Source organism: Trachypithecus francoisi, unplaced genomic scaffold, assembly GCF_009764315.1.
Source record: "Trachypithecus francoisi isolate TF-2019V2 unplaced genomic scaffold, Tfra_2.0 Lachesis_group10, whole genome shotgun sequence".
NCBI classification, from domain to species: domain Eukaryota; kingdom Metazoa; phylum Chordata; class Mammalia; order Primates; family Cercopithecidae; genus Trachypithecus; species Trachypithecus francoisi.
In genome coordinates this window covers 47,043,996-47,061,237 of record NW_022681455.1, presented here as the reverse complement: position 1 = coordinate 47,061,237, position 17,242 = coordinate 47,043,996, and the positions used below count along the sequence as shown (strand labels likewise).

The 17,242-nt window shown below is 40.6% G+C and overlaps 1 protein-coding gene across 7 annotated transcripts in view; it reads left to right on the top strand.

Moving 5' to 3' along the window:
• ADGRF5 (adhesion G protein-coupled receptor F5) overlaps positions 1-17,242 on the top strand; it is a 103,831-nt gene that overhangs the window by 34,619 nt on the left and 51,970 nt on the right. For 6 of the 7 annotated variants that reach the window (XM_033217385.1, XM_033217389.1, XM_033217387.1 and 3 more), the window contains exon 2: positions 14,012-14,137. In XM_033217385.1, coding sequence (XP_033073276.1) covers positions 14,036-14,137 — 102 coding nt within the window. In that variant the 5' untranslated portion in view covers positions 14,012-14,035. Of the gene's footprint in view, positions 1-953; positions 1,071-14,011; positions 14,138-17,242 lie in introns of all 7 variants that reach the window. The other variant, XM_033217386.1, reaches the window with a different exon arrangement.

Sequence of the window (17,242 nt, the reverse complement as noted above, 5' to 3'; positions counted from 1 at the left end):
TTTCAATGAAGGTTATTTTTGAATTACACAAATAATACTTGACTATATTCTTATCGTAAAAGAATAACTCTAAATAGGTTTTATTTTTATTTTTATTTCTTTGAGATGGAGTCTCGCTCTGTCACCCAGGTTGGAGTGCAGTGGCACGATCTTGGTTCATTACTATTTCTGCCTCCTGGGTTCAAGTGATCATCCTGCCTCAGCCTCCTGAGTAACTGGGATTACAGGCACCTGCCACCACACCCCGCTAATTTTTGTATTTTTAGTAGAGATGAGGTTTCACCATGTTAGCCAGGTTGGTCTCGAACTCCTGACCTCAGATTATTCACCCGCCTCGGCCTCCCGAAATGCTGGAATTACAGGCGTGAGCCACTGCAACGGGTCTTCTCTTAACAGTTTTCAATTGCACCCCCAATATACAATCTTTTCCCCTCCCCAAAGATTACTCTATCAATTGTTTTCTGTGTTACCAGTTAAGGGCTTTATTTTCTGTTCTTCTGAGCTCTTAGGACAAGCTGGGGCACAGGAGTACAGTAAATTCTCATTGTCAAGTTCATGTGATGATCCTAAATTCCTTCCTCTCAGTGAAAGGATAAAATGATGCATGGGAAACATGAATAGCGCTTTTAACTCTTAGAAAAGTCTAAAAGAGTTTTACTCATGTTTACCATTACTATTTTGTGTTGGTTTTGGCTTTGATAATTAATAATGTTAATAATAACCTCCTAAGGATTAAATTCTAGATTTACCAGTTACTGGTTTGGGGTTTTCCCTTGAAGGCCACCAGAGGTTTCTTATTCTAGAAATGAAAGGGGAGAAAATAAAATAACAGGAAATTAACTAGATAGATAATAGCTAATGGCCCAGAGAAGGTAAAGATAGGAGAGACTGCCCTTTTATTCAGTGGATAATAAATACATTTAACAGATGGGTTCATTTTCCATCTCTTTTAGTCTTCTGTAAAAAGGTGGCCTTCCCCTCCGCACCAACAATGTTAAGAGACAGGAAATAAGGAAAACATCACTGTGAACAAGTTGACACAGCTTATGGAGAGAGTCTTTGGGAAAAAGGTATAAATAAACCATGTCAAATCCAAGAATAATTACTAACACTTTCAGTAGCTATTTCATATTTTCTTGTTCTTCACAGGATTTCTCTACCCCAAACTATAGGGCCATTAGGCCTTGATGATTTTGGACGTTCTGTAAAATTTGCCTGCCTTTGTCCCTTCTCCAGATCTCTGGCTACTCTGATGAATCATTTCTTCCTAGTGCACAGTGTTAGCCACATGAGAGACCTCCACTGAGGTCCTGTAGACTAACACTGCCTCACTCACTGAGTGTGGGTTTATTGACTGTGATATAGTAACCTCACTTACTGTGCTATGGGGTACTTGGGGGCATTTTGGAGCAGTTAAAAAATATCCCATGGGGTCCCACCTCCTCAGGTTAATGAGGCTAATCTGTCTCCTCCTAAATATTATGCATTCGATCTCTTGTATTTATATGCAACTTTTTAGCTATCAAAAGACTTTTATGCCTCTTCTTTCTCCATGTCACAGGTAAAGCAGGCAACTTATTCTCATCTAATGGAATACAAAAACAAGAGGTTCAGAGGTTAATTTATTTTCCTCACATGGCACAATGAATTTTTTTGGAGGACTGAGATGAGAAGAAACTCAGATTGCTGTCTTTGCAGTCCCATTGTTTTTGTCAGTACTATGAGGATAAAAGTCAAGTGGAATAGAGAATTAACGTGATTGACTGGATTCTGTCAGCTTTGTAGCCACATGGTAGATGTTTTGCTGGGAATCTAAAGTTAGACTAAACTATTGCCTTGTCCAGATATTAGCAGGTTCTGTCACCTGCTGTCCATCAGTGTCACCCTAGGAACTTAACAAAAAGAAAACAATGTCAAGACACTTTGCCAGAGAAACTGAATCAGAATCTCCGAGGATGGGGCCAGGGCATGGTTAGATTTTTTGTTTGTTTGTTGTTTTTAATCTCCAAAGTGATTCTATAAGGCAGCTGGGGTTGAGATTCACTGAGTCTTGGCTGTGTGAGATACAGTGGCTAAACTGAGAAGCAGAAGCAACGGCTGTTTATGAAGCCAAGAAATTAGGGCCAAAAGTGTCAGCAGTAGTGCAGATCATTAGAATTCTGGCTGCTGCTGTTTTTTGGAGGAGCAGACACATCTGCACGTCAGAATGAAGAGATTTCCGACACCTCCAACAATGGCACTGACTTTCCAGTTTTAATTGGAACATCCCTGCTGACTTCACTGTAGATACGTAGGCTCCCTGAGACTTGCAGATTTTACAAAGGCAGATTAAATGTTCTAGATAAACAGGATGTGCTTTTCTAATGCCAGATGACTATCGGATCATACTTTTTGTTCAAGGTCATTTTGCCATGTTGTATCCCAATCCCAAGAGAAAGGGGGAAAAAAGAAATACTAATTATCCTTTGCATGGGCTGCCACTTTCTGGGTTGCACTAAATATGAATAGACAATAAGTCACAGCTGTTTTTTAATTATAACATGTTCCCCTACAGCCTTTTCCCCACTGACATTTCTTGATACAGTTCAAGTTAGTATCTCTCTTCAGTGCAATGTTTGTCTCCTTGATAGAGAGGGCTACAGAGCCTGTTCAGTATTTATGTCAGTTTCCCCAGGACCTATGAGTTTCTGCACAGAGTAGGTGCTCTAATAAGGATGGTTGAGTTAAATATACATATTAGCTATGGGCACACCATGATTCACAAGTTACTTATCAGCTCAACACTTCAGATCACATGGTGTGACTCTGGTCATGATGGTTAAAATAATTGGAATCTTCCCTATTTCCTAAAAGATAATCGCCAATGTGAAATCTTTAAAATTACAGCCTAGTAGAATCACCTACTCTGGAGTGACTTGCTAAGTGCTGTGGAATTGCAAAGGCAGAGAACCTTTCTTCTTAATCAACTTAGACTCCTAGTGGAAAGCAGGTTACAGGCATTGAGAATTTTAATAACAAACACTTTTTTTGACTGATTTTTTTTAATTGTTATACTTTAAGTTCTGGGGTACATGTGCATGTGCAGATTTGTTACATAGCCATACATGTGCCATGTTGATTTGCTGCGCCCATCAATTCGTCATTTACATTAGGTATTTCTAAGAAAAAACCAAACACTGCATGTTCTCACTCATAAGTGGGAGTTGAACAATGAGAACACATGGACACGGGGTGGGGAGCATCACACACATGGGCCTGTGTGTGAGGGTTAGTGGAGGGATAGCATTAGGAGAAATAACAAACAATATTTATCGAGTACTTGCTACGTGCCAGGCACCTTACTCAGTGTTTTATAAAGATGATTGTTAACCCATTTAGTTGTTCCAATAATCCTATGCCTCAGATAAAATCATACTCCCCATTTTACAGATAGGGGAATCCAGAAAAGTTAATTACCTGAGACAAAAAGCCAGCAAATAGAGGCATGTTAGGATTCTATCTCAGGCAGTCTGACTTCAGAGTCCATATGCCTAATTGCTGTGCTAGGCATGAAAAACACACAGTGCTGAAAAGTCATCCACATGGCAGGACCAGATGAGTAGCTGAGGAGAGAAATGCAGTGCATGCAGTGGAAAGATATATCTCTGGGGAAGACAAGATAAGAGACAATATGCCATGAAGATCGGAGTTCAGGCTTTGGAGACAAACTTGGCCAGTTGCCAAGTGTGTTTATTTAGCCAAAGCTCAAAGTTTGTTTAGCAACGGCTCAGTTTCTTCATCTGTAAAATGAAGATGATGATACTTCTCAAAACACAGGATTATAAGGACTAAATGAGTCTAGTGCATGTGTAGTGCTTAACCTAATGCTTGCCATATGGCAAGTGTCTGGCACACAGCAAGTGCTTGATAAATGATAGCAATTGTTGTTACCGAATGAATAAGCAAGACCTGAAATGATGAGTAAAGCTTAGAAAGGAGAAACAGAGCATTTCAGCTGCCAAGAATAGTGTGAGAAGAAGCTTCAAGGTAGCAATGCATTCCACCAGTATTTTCTGTTAATATTTATGACGAAAGAAGATACAATAAAAGCTGGGAGTGGGTCAGTTTGTTCTATACCCAAGTGTTATGGGAGAAAAATTGATAGAGCTCATTTTACATTGGGTCATGGTGATCATGCTTGCCTGGTGAATTAGCTTAAATATTCTCTGGGCATCTGCAACATTTAAAGTATTTAAATATGACACACAGCCACAATTTAGGAAGAATAGTGTTCTGGGCAAATAAATTCCCTGCTGTTGTGTTGGATTATTGATCAGGGAAGAAAGGAGGGAGGGGCCCATTCAGGAGATTATTGCAACCATCTAGAGGTAAGATGATAATGTCCGAACCAATGTGGTGGCCCAATGTCCAAACCAGTGTGGTGAGATGACAATATCCAAACCGATGAGGGGCTCTGAGCACATCAGCAGCAGGTAACATGACTTAGTGCCTGGTCGAATTGCTGCTTCTACTTCCGTACCGCTTCTTTTGTCCAAGGATACCTGTGAGGCTGTGAGCCTAGGAAACTGGAGAATGAAGCCAAGAGTTGGCAAATCTGGGAAGGGATGACTTAGGAGAGAGCAGTGGGAGAGGAGACAAATTCAGTTTTCGATGATCTGAATTTACACTCAAGTGGAAATAGTATAGTTGAAAAGGCTTGCCTAATATCTAGCAAAGAGGGGAAATAGGAATGCAGAGGAAAGAGATATCTTTGGGGACAAGAAAAGAAGCAATATGCCATAAAGGTCAGAGACTGGAAATACAGTTCTGGGAGTTCTCACGTAAACTGATAATTAAAACTATGGAAGTGAATGAGCTCACTATGAGAAGGTGTCAAGAGAGAAGAGCTGTAGTCCCAGGAGAGGTATCTGGCAGGGCGCACAGTGAGGCAGCTGCAGGATGATGAGGATGGGAGCATAGGAGGAGAAAAGGCATAAGCTCGGGAGCCTTGAGAACCCGAGGGAAAGGGAAAGGTAGCCCTGCAGAGGAGGAGGCCATGCACAAATGGAGCAGGTACCCACCGCAGGCCAGGGAGAGTGAGGACTGGGGCAAATGTTATGGGTTTGCCTCTACAGAATACTTTTCATAATGAGGTGAGGACTAAAGTCAAACTGTCCAGAGTAAGGAAATCTTGAACTAGCAAGGACTTCTCAGGGTACTGTATTTCTTGGGGTTGAGGGTGGGGGGATAAAGTAATACTTGTTGTTTTTTTTTTTTCTTTCTAAGTAGTACACACATTATATGGTCAAAATCTAACAAAATCCCTAGAGAAGGAAATGAAGATTTAGAAGAGAAGTAACAGGCTAAGGACAGCAAAGCCATTTCTCAGAGAGATGGAATGGATGGGGGCCATAAAGGGAGGAAGTGCAGAAGCCTAAGGTGGCCCTGGCAGTTACTGTAATGTTGGAATATTTTAAGTCACATTGCGAATAACTGCTTCCTCCAGCCCCTGCATTGCCTCCCCACCTCTGCCTTAGCCATCCACTCCCTTTCCTGGGATCCTCCACAGACTTCCCTATGATCCAGCAATGACACTGCTAAGGTCTGGCCCAGCAGGAGACCCCCAGGCCCTGCTCCTGCACAGTGGACAGAGATTGTTCTGATTGGTCCATTATTGTTATTATTATTAAAATAGTCAAGTATTATTTTGGATCTTACCTGATACATGGTAGAACCACAGAACTGTGAGACTTGAGAACAACCTAATGTAAAATGAGCTTTGCCAATTTTTCTCCCATAATATTTGAATATACAACAAACTGGGCTGGGTGCAGTGGTTCACGCCTGTAACCCCAGCATTTTGGGAGGCCAAGGCGGGTGTATCACTTGAGGTCAGGAGTTCGAGACCAGCCTGGCCAATATGGTGAAACCCCATCTCTACTAAAAATACAAAAATCAGCCGGGCATGGTGGCATGTACCTGTAGTCCCAGCTACTTGGGAGGCTGAGGCAGGAGAATCGCTTGAAACCCGGAGGCAGAGGTTGCAGTGAGCCAAGATCATGCCATTGCACTCCAGCCTGGGTGTCGCAGTGAGATTCCGTCTCAAAAAAAAAAAAGCAACAACAAAACTGACTCATTCCACAGGGCTTCCCTCTGTCTGCAATTGGAATGCACCCCTGGCATTGTTTTGCCAGGGCTCAGGGAAACCCCTCCACATGGTGAATTAATGCAAGACAGACTAGATAAGAGCAGTTAGGAACTCAATGTTTTCATACAGATGGCAATCTTTTGCTTAAAGACTAAGACCCACAGTGACTTAACAACAAGAAAAGACAGATAAAAGGTTATCAACGCCGCCCACATGTGCAGTGTGTTTTGGAAAACTTGATCCCATTGTGTACAAACAAATGTTCCCCTGTAATCTGATAGTACTGAACTGCCGTGACACAATGCTGCTGCAGGGCCTGATTTCAAGGCAATGGAAAATTAAATAGAAAAAAAAAATACCTTCAAGGCAGTTCTTTAATTGGTATTGTGTCCCATGTTTGTGTTAAATAAATATTTAGCTTATATTTTTGTTTGTGCAAGAGATGAATCATCTAATCAAATAAGGTCAGCAAAGATAAGTCTTACCACCTCTACAACTGAAAATACAGATTTATGAAGGCAGGCTCTTAAAGTTACACTTAAGGGTTTTTAATCTGTACTTTTACAGTTCAGGGAGTAGGTTACTGATGACATTCTATCCTTATTGCAACTCTGTATCTCATGGAGATGAGCAGACTAATAATCACAATAAAATTTGCAATGATAGTCCTCCTGAAAGTTGGCATTGCCATCTATCATCCACCATTAAGAGTAACTCTGTTCTTTAGTAGTAGAATGCTTATATGTGCTCATCTCCTTTCAGGTTCATTTAGTCTCTATTTTGATAAGTGTATGTTTGCAAAAGGGTGGCCTGAGCATAGTCTGTATCCCAGAACACAAGGTTTGGGGGACATTAGGGTATATGCCCTTGGCTTTTTTCAAAGGTTACAATGGTGTGTCTAGTTAGCCAGCTACAGGCCAAGGTTTAGTAAGAGGCATGATTTCCCTTGATATTGTACTAATACACTTAGTTCCTTTCTTAAAGAGAAAGCTATGTGTATAACATCACCTACTGTGTAGATGTGAAAGCTAAGCAGCTTACATGTGGGAAGAACCTTCACCCTCTACTTCAGTTTACAAACAGATTTCGTGGGTGTCATGTACTCACCAACTCTTCCCAATACAATTTCCACCCAACCATCCCAATGGGATTTCCTTTGCTAAGAGCATACCATGTCTCCAAATCCAATGAGCAATATCAGTCTCCTCCTTAATGGACTTCTTGGCACCACTGGACATAGTTGACCACCCCCTTCTTCTTCCTTCTTCTTCTTCTTCTTTTTTTTTTTGAGATGGAGTTTCACTTTTGTTGCCCAGGATAGAGGGCAATGGAGTGATCTCGGTTCACTTCAATCTCCGCCTCCTGGGTTCAAGCAATTCTCTTGCCTCAGCCTCCTGAGTAGCTGAGATTACAGGTGTCTACCACCATGCCCGGCTGATTTTTGTATTTTTAGTAGAGACGGGGTTTCACCATGTTAGGCAAGGCTGGTCTCATACTCCAGACGTCTGGTGATCCACCCCTCTTGGCCTTCCAAAGTGCTGGGATTATAGATGTGAGACACCGTTCCTGGCCCCCTTCTTCTTAAAACTTGACTTTCCCTGGTTTCCTTGATTCCACTAGCCTTGTTTCTCTCCTGTTCCTGCCTCTCTGGTTTCATTCCTGTCTCTGGTGGTTAGCAACTATGTAGAGCTGGTGATGGGAGCACTAAGAAGAATTTACTGAGACAGTTGTAGGTAAAGAAAGGCAGATTTATTAGAAAAAGTATGAAAATATGTTGCAAGGATGCCATCGACAGGCCAGCAAAAAGAAGCTGACTATAACGACACACAGTCTTGCTAAGGATTTTACAGAATGTTGCTTCTATTGTGTGCTGAACAGGGCTTTGTGTAGTACTGATAATGCCAAGGTTGCAGTGAGCTAACTTGCGTTTTTTTTAATCAGCCAAGGGTCTGGTCATAAGTTGGGCACAGGAAGATTGTGAGTTATTTGTACAGGAAAGCTATGTGTTCATGGACCATGAAGAAGGGCAGACTTATAGCTTATCTGCTTTTGATTTTTGCTGTCCCCTGGTCCTGCCAGCCTGATTCTTTTTCCCTAATTAGGACTTCCCAATTTCCAATCATCTCGGCTTTATCATCTTTCTTAACTGGATCTTTGATTGTTAGAATTCTGTGGGACTTGTTCCTATGCCTACTTATCTACTCTTTATTGCCTCCCTAACCAATCTTACCTAATCCTATTGTTGCAATGACAAGTCCTCCCCACCCTGGCCTCTGCTCACCTCACCAGCTCTGCCTTGTACCCTTCACCTGCTCTCTTTTCATGTTCCAGCCACTCTGGACTGCTTGCAGCTCCTCAGATGCGTCATGCTCTTTCTTTACCTCAGGGCCTTTTCACATGATCTTTTTTTTCCACCTAGAACCATCTTCTTCCCCTTCTTCCAAAGTGCCCTGTTGTTTTTAGCTAACTCCAACTTATGCTTTAGGTTTCAGCTCAATTAAATACTTCCCCTGGAATATCTTCCACAAATCCCGAAGACTAGGTCATGTCCTTCTAGTATAGCCTTTTGTAAACAGTTCAGCGCAATGGTTAAAGGGATGGGCTCTCGAGTTAGACTTTCTAGGTTCAAATCCTGGCTCTGTCACTTACTAGCTGTGTGATCTCAGGCAAGTTATTTAACCACTCAGTGGCTCAGTTAATTTTATATCATACTAGGTCTGTACCCTTTAATTGGATATCATACTGGAACCACCCCATTAGGATCGTAAAGATTAAGTGATTTAATATTGTCAATGCTGGGTTTAGTGCCTGACACATAGTAAGTCCTCAACAAATATTAATATTATGATTATTCTTCTCGGTAGCACTTTCACATAGTTAAACAATGAATTGAATAATTCATTCTTTAATAATGTTAATCTACTCCATTAGACTTTAAGCTTCATGGAGACAGGGACCATTGTCTTATTTACTGCTACTTCCCCTTCACTCAGTAGAACTCTTAACATATAACAGGACTTATTAAATCTTTTTCCAGTAAAGGAATACACAAATGAATAGATAAGGGAATAAATAGATTTACTTTGTGCAATAGTCATGACAATACATATAATACAAGCAGGAAGGCTAAGGGCCTAGACTAAGTGTGTGTAGGTGTTCAGGGGAAATAGAGACTATTTAGAACTGGATAGATCAGGAAACCTTCATCTGCGAGGGAGCCCTACTGCCTGGGCATTGAAGGATGGGTAGAATCTGAATATGCAATGATTGTGTGGGTTAAGGGACAGGAAAAGATGGAGTTTAATAAACCAAATAAATGACAGGGTTATTTTGGTTTTGCGAAACACAGAAAAATTGTTTGGCAGTAATTACTCCTGTCCACCCTCAAAATTAATTCTCAAAGATTGACTTGGCATTTTTACTTCTGCATGAGCACTGGAAAATCTCTTGCACTATTTTAACTTATGAAAAAGCAACTGACTTTGGTAGTGAAAATATTATAGATGCTTATTACATATGCTCACTCTTATAAATAAACTCCAGGTTGTAGAGAGCCTTGAGGATCAGTGAAAGTGATTTCCTTTATTCTGAAAGCAGGGAAAAATTGAACAGGGAATGTTGTGAGAAGAGTGCTTTAGGAAAATCCATCTTGCATCTCTGTAGAGAGGGAGCAGAGAAGTAAAGAAAGGAAGCCATTACCATGGTGTACATGAGGGGCAGAGAAGGCCTAGACTGTGTAGTAAGGCAGAGGTGGGGGAATAAATGCAAGATAGTTATGATTATTCTCAGAAGTTAACCTGAGTGAGCCTGCAATGAGTTGAAATAACTGAAGAATTTTAGACTCTTAGAATAGTAACAGGACTTTAAGAGACCAACTCCTGCATCCGAATTTTGAAATTATTGAGTGCAGTCAAATCCCTGGATTTACTGATAAGAAAACAGGCTCAGAGAGATAAAGTGACTTGCCTCCCATCACACAGCTAATTAGTGGCAAAATGAGGCTAGAAGTTTGTTTCCAGTTGCCTAGTCAGGTGGCCATAAAGTTTTCCATTTTTGTTTGTTTGTTTGTTTGGTTGGTTGGTTGTTTGACTTCCCATCAAGAAGATCTCTTAGCTCAAATGACACCTTGTTCTCAGGAGAATAGACTGCTGTGTTTATAATTTTGCCACTACTGTGTATCAGCTTTGTGGCCTCAGTGAATTAGTCTTCCTTCTAAGCTTCTATTTCCATATCTGAAAAGTAGGAGTAATTTAGTAGTATCAGAGGCTCCTTGAGAGGTTAGAGGGCATAACCCTTGCAGAGAACTCAGCAGCAGGCCTAGAACATAGTGAGCACCCACTAAGACAGGACTCCTATAGTCATTGTCACCAGCAATTATTACCCACCAATTATGATTAATAACCACCAGCAATTATTACCCACAATCCTATCATATATGGTTGCTCCAACTGTCGGAGGATGTCATTAGCGAAAATTTTGAGAATCACTGGTAGATCTCTTGGAGTTCTGACTGACTCAGCTCCTAGCCACCTCTTAGCTCTGAGACACCCAACTCTTTCTAGGCCTAGTTTTCTGATCTCAGGGCTGGTGAAGGATTTCTAAGAGAAGAGCTGATCTTAAGCACTGATTGTTTCTTTATTCTTTCTTTCTTTCTTTTTTTTTTTTGAGAGATAGGGTCTTACTCTGTTAGAGGTTGGACTAGAATGATGAAATCATAGCTCACTGCAGCCTTGAACTCCGGGGCTCATGGACTCAAGCCATCTCCCCACCTCAGCCCCCTGCGTAGCTAGGACTATGGGTGCGTGCCACTGCCCCTGGCTAATTACAAAAAAAAAACTTTTTTTTTTTTTTTTTTTGATACAATACAGAGTCTCACTTTGTTGCTCAGGCTGGTCTTGAACTCCTGGCTTCAAATGATCCTTTCTCCTTGCCCTCTGAAAATGCTGGGATTGCAGGCATATGTTACCACATCCAGCCAGCACTGGTTGTTTCTAAGAGTTGTAAGAACAGGCCAGTTCCACAGTGAAGATTCCTGGTGCATAATCACTTTGCAAGAGAACGCCATTAATGGTGGCTTCAGGGAACCCAGACCATTCATCCTCCAGATGCAGGGTTGCTGAGAATCTTGATGACTTATTCCTGGCATATGATGTCAGGCTGTGCTTTATTTCCCTCTCCCTGTCTTCTAACTTCACAGAGAGGAAAATAGAGTCAGAGGAGAACAGGAAGTTGCTCAGAGCCACAAGGCTAATACTGAGGGCTAGGTCATATTTCCCAGCTTTGGTGAGTTTTAGTAGAGAGTGTCCTGGATTTTAATGTAAAAAGAGAAGGAGATTGGGAATGACATCTGATAATGTTCTTTCTCTCTCTGCCTCTGTTTCTGTCTTTGTCTCTCAGCCTTTGTTTGCCCTTTACTCCAGGAATTTTAGAAGAAATATGAACTTTTAGGGAATTTAGGATTAAAGGGGCCCTACTGAAGACAAATTGCCTTGAATGTGGGACATTGCTCCATGTTTTTAACTGGATGAATGTAGACTTTTCCCTCCATTGACCAAGTTAAACAGTTTTTGCTTGCTTCCTCACAGGTACGGACACCTGTGAGCTGGAAGGTTTATACGATTAATGATGCAGATTGAAGAAAAGTTTGTCTTTAGGTCTCTACCCAAGTGTGACAGCAACCCTGAAAGCTGAAGTGAATTTCAGCTCGTATCACTGTTCCCATTGGTCAGGTCCATGCCTATACTGGTTGTCAAATATGTGGACTATTTCCTTTCTTTCAAAGTGGTGGCTTTCTCCTTTCTGTTGAGTGAAGAATCCCTGACATTTGCTGTGTAACTGATGACTGTGTATCATCTTCTGCATCCAGAGAACACCCGCCTCTCCCTGGTGGGGTCCTTCCTACATCTCCATTTCTTTTGGCTTGCGATCTTGTTGTCAACAAATGAGTCAACATAGATAAGAATGTTACTTTATCAAAAATTATCTCAGCAGAGGCAGGGAGTGGGGGAAGATGGGGACAGTATTGTTCAATGGCCTATACAAATGGGCCAGACATGACTATTTGGGAACATTGTAATTCTTGATAACTCTGACCAAAAAAAGGATGCACTGCCAATATTGGGAAATCATAGAAAGATATGGAGCCAGCCCTAGTCCTTCTAGTATGTGAGTTCTTCCTTGGTTATCAGATTTGAAGGGAGGCTCATTAACTATTCAGTTACTAAGTCTCATCTCCTTAATTAACTGCCTCAGTAGGGAACCAACAGAGGTTGGGGCCTGAAAAGACTACTTTGCCTCCAAAATAAATACCTGACTCATTCTATATTAGCCTGTACAATACCCACAAGGGCACACTGTCTTTCAAAAACTAAGATAAAACTTCCAATAGAAAATTAAGCAGGACATTGTTATGATTTCCCCACAGCAGATGCTTCTGGTGTTAAACAGCTACTATAACCTAAATTGCAAAGCATTTCCCTCAAACCATTGAGTTGCAGAATTTGAAAAATGTGTTTGATTGCCAAATTTGCAAATTGGATCAGTTTCCCAGTTTTCCCCTGAGGAAGAGGAAAAGGTGGCAGTTGTCAGCTGGCGATTGAAATACAATTTTCCCTGGCGTGTAAATCTTGCCTATTATCAGTGTGTTATCCTGGCCATTGCTTCCCTGGCGCTCCCTGCAACACTCCAGCCAAAAGCCTGCCCTTCTGGATGGTTGCATTCTGGATTCTATTGACAATCAGAGTAATAATTATTGCAGCCTGCATTTCTGGAGTTCTTCGTGCCCTTTAATCTCATTTGAGTCTCAGAAAACTCTGTGAGAGAATTAGGAGAGGTACAATTATCCCCATTTTACAGATGGGAAAACTTGGACTCAGAGACGACAAATTACTTACAAAGGACATAGTTAGTTTCTAGTAATCCTGGATCCTAACTCATATCTTGTGTCTCTTAGTCTAGCATTCTTTTCACAGCAACACATGGGCATAGAAAAGCCATAAGGAGAGGAGTGTGCACAAAGTAGATTGTCTTGGTCTCCAGACCTTCTAGGGTGGAGATTATTCCATGTGACACCCTGCTTTTTAAATGCAAAAATGATTCCTCTCATCACCAAAAAGCTATTTTCATCATCAGCATTATAAAGGGAATTTTTAAAAATCAATACATAAGGCCAGGCATGATGACTTACATCTGTAATCCTGGCATTTTGGGAGGCTGAGGCAGGGGGATTGCTTGAGGCCAGGAATTCAAGACCAGCCTGGGCAACAGAGTGAAACCCTGTCTCAAAATATAAAAAATAAATAAATAAATAAGATGGGATATATAATGATACTAATATTCTATATTATGCACTATAATATGAAATAATACTATAAGATACAACTTATATTTTTATAACCAAGTCCAGCAGTTCTCATACTAATGGGTCATAGTCCATTAATATGGGTCATGATGTCCATTAAATGGGTTACTACCAGAATTAAATTAAAAATGGGGTAAGATACTCTACGATAGAATTGAAAATACTGAAGTATATTGCATGTAGCAAAACTGAGTAGTGTTCTCTGAGTCTTTTTGTTCATAAATTATGTGTAAGTATTTCTTACTTAGACATCTGCTGCCTTTGTCCTATTTACAGGCACCACTCTCAGCCTCTCAAGCCCCATTCCCCTACTGTGACCATTTCTTCACCCGAAGGTCTGGGCAGAGAATGCTAAGTTGATTCCTTCATGCTTCTTCTTCCTTTTCTGTCTCTATTGAAAAGGTTCTTGTGTAGGATGACCTTCAAGACAGGGCTTGCGAGTTCTTTTCTTGTTTAAGAAATAAATTGCTGTATTTAAAATACGGCATAAAATACAGAAATAAACCATCATATTTCCATTTCAGGCCAACCAACTCAAACTTTAAGACATGAAATCACCAAAGAGGACCACTTTGTGCCTCATGTTTATTGTGATTTATTCTTCCAAAGCTACACTGAACTGGAATTTAGAGTCTACTATTCATCCTTTGGTGAGTATATGCATATGTGCTGTAATTTTTCTTGTCACATTTTTATGATTTCCTGACTGACAATAGTTCCTACAAAAAGTTTAGGGAAAAAAACTTCCTCCCATAATTGCCACATAAGAAAAAATGTTGCAAATGAGGAGAAGGGGTGAATATAAACCTAGGGTAAATATAAGGAGAAGGGGTGAATATAAACTGTAGGTCAGTGTATTTGCTGGGCTACCACTTGCTATATTCTGAAATAAGTGGTGTTGTCAAGAGAACATCAATGTAGCTTCAAGAGAGACCTCCCAGGGTTCCTTCCTTCTCTAAATTGCAACCACTAGGCCTAAGGCTTCCACTATGTTAAACTGACAGCAATAACAACAAAGCAGATTTGGAGGATTGAGCAGAATGTATGTTCTTAAAGGATTTGTTTTAACTGGGACATCAGGCTAGAACACATTCCAAAAGACATTACTCTGTGTGTGTGTGATGATCACAGACTGATATAGCTGAAGGGACCATAGACATCATATAAGACTTTTGCTGACAAATTATTCAGGTGGTTTTGTCTTTGGAAAGTCAAGGAGAGTTTAACTTAAGTAAAGGGAGGGATAAGTACCCCCTTATTCTTTATGGTAATTTTCAGGTTATTCCTTACTTAGGCTTCTCCCTGCACCGGAAACAGGGCATGTTACTGGTTGGGAATCTTTGGAGACTGATGTAATTCTCTCTGTCTCAATTTCTTCATCTGTACAACGATACTAATAGTAGTACTGATTTCCTTTTATTCTTATGAAAATTAAATTAGTTCATATCTCTAAGATGCCCTAGAACAGTGTCTGGCACATAAGAAATGTTATGTAACTGTTTGCTGTTATTGTTTCTCTTATTGTAGTAGTATTTTCCACTTTTTTGTTTTACATATTTCAGTTCTTTTTTTTTTGTCAGTCACTGTTGTTAGACATTCACTGGTACATTTTTAGCATTATAAAATGTCCCTCTTTGTCCTGCTTTGTATGTTTTAATTTAATTATTTGTCTGCTATTCCAATTGTCATGTCTGCTTTTGTTTGTGTGTTTGCCTGATTTTTGTCCTTTTTTTTAAAGTCTTTATATACCACTTTGTTTTATGATTCTCTTGTAAACATGTGTTTGATTTTTTTTTTCTTTTAAACCAAACTTGACCAAGTAAATTTGTATAATTTGTTCCCATTTGATATCATTTTCAAAATGCTTGATCTTACCTTCAGGATTTTGTTTCAAGACTTCATGTACTTTCCTCCTCTTTCTATTTTTGGTTCTTTCATTTTCTGACCTAGGTTATCTTTGTCTTTTCTTTATTTCTCTCATGACTTGGGGGATATATATGGTGTGTCTCCTGTTCCAAACCCCAGTGTGCAGGGTATAACCTGTACACTCATACACAATAGCCTGCCCATTTAAATAGAGGAGGGAAACATTTAAGCTTCTTGTGAATTCACATAGTCAGTGCAGAGCTCTGGCTATCCAAGGCAGGGGGGGTAAAAGCCAGGGCCTGAGGCGATCTCAGCAATGGTGTTAGCTTTGCCTCTGTTCTAGCATTTCTTAGTATTTCTGGCTGCAGCAGTGCCTTCTCTCTATGCCACATCTGCCCTCCTAGTGATGGCCTGGCAAAGCCCCTTCATCTGCCTGGTGGCGAAGGCTGGTCAGGGGATAAGTTGACCTAGGGCTCTTGGTGGAATGTGAACTCCATCTCCTTGGAAGCTCCTACCACTCACCTCAAAGGACCCCACTTTTCCTTGGTAGATCTACCCTTCAAGTTATAATGTCTTCATGCAACCCAAAGGCTGAGGACTTCCATTGGAAAAGTGCACTTGAGCCTGCCTGATCAGTTTATACTGCCCTAAGCTGCCACCCAGTTCCCATGACTGACCTTCTACCATCTTAAATGTCACATGTATGCAACATCTGGTGAAGGACTTGGTTTTTGGAATTGTGGTAATTATGCCTAACATAAAATTTAACATCTTGAAACCATTTTTAGTCATACAGTTCAGTAGTATTAAGTGTATTCACATTATTGTACAACTAATTTTCATAATTTTTTCATTTTGCAAAACTCAAACTCTATACCCACTTGACAATAACTCCTCATTTCCTTCTCTACTGACAGCTGCTGGTTACTACTATTCTAATTTCTGTCTATTAATTTGGTGATTCTAGATACCTCATGTAGGTAGAATCATATAGTATTTGTCTTTTTGCGAGTGGCTTACTTCACTTAGCATATTGTCCTCATGGTTTATCTATGTTGTAGCCTGTGTTAGCACTTCCCCCCTTTTTAAGGCTTTAATGTCCTATTGTACATATATACTATATTTTGTATGTCCATTTATCCATCCATGGACATGAGTTGCTTCCACCTCTTGGCTATTGTGAATAATGTTCCTACGAACATGAATATACACACGTGGGGTGAAGGGCTTTTAAAGGGTGATGATATAGCCCAGTGCTTCTCAAGCTTTCACGTGAACACGGATCTGCCCAGAGACCTTCTTCAAATGCAGATTTTAGCTCAGGATGCCTGGGTGGGGCCCAGGATGTTGGCTTTCAGACGTGCTGCCCTGGATCCTGCTCCAGTGACCATCTTAGAGTTACAGGCTGTACATGCTCGACTTTGATGTCACGTCTGAATGGAAGCCCAGCTCTGACTCTCATTAGCTTTGGAAACTTTGTCAACTTTCTTCGTTTCCCTGAGTCTGTTTCCTCTACATGAGAATAAATCATAAATCATATCTCCTTCATCTGTTTGTTGTGAGGCTTCAATGTTCTACATGCAACCCACAGCACGGTGACTAGCACAGAGCCCAAGTGCCTATGCATTTGTAGTTATTTTTAATATTCTAGTATTAGGTTGGTGCAAAAGTCATTGCAGCTTTTGCGATTACTTTTGATACAAATAAACCCCTCTGAATATGCTTATGTGAGCAGACTTTGCTAGAGGATTCTTGCTCAGACAGTTTTCAAACACAGAAGCAAAGATGTTAAATTGGAGGTTTCAGGTCAAGAGAAAGAGGCATGTGTGGCAGGGCTTGGGTGAGTAGGCGTAAGATTTGGGAAAGCAGGAGGCTTTGTTTACCTCCTC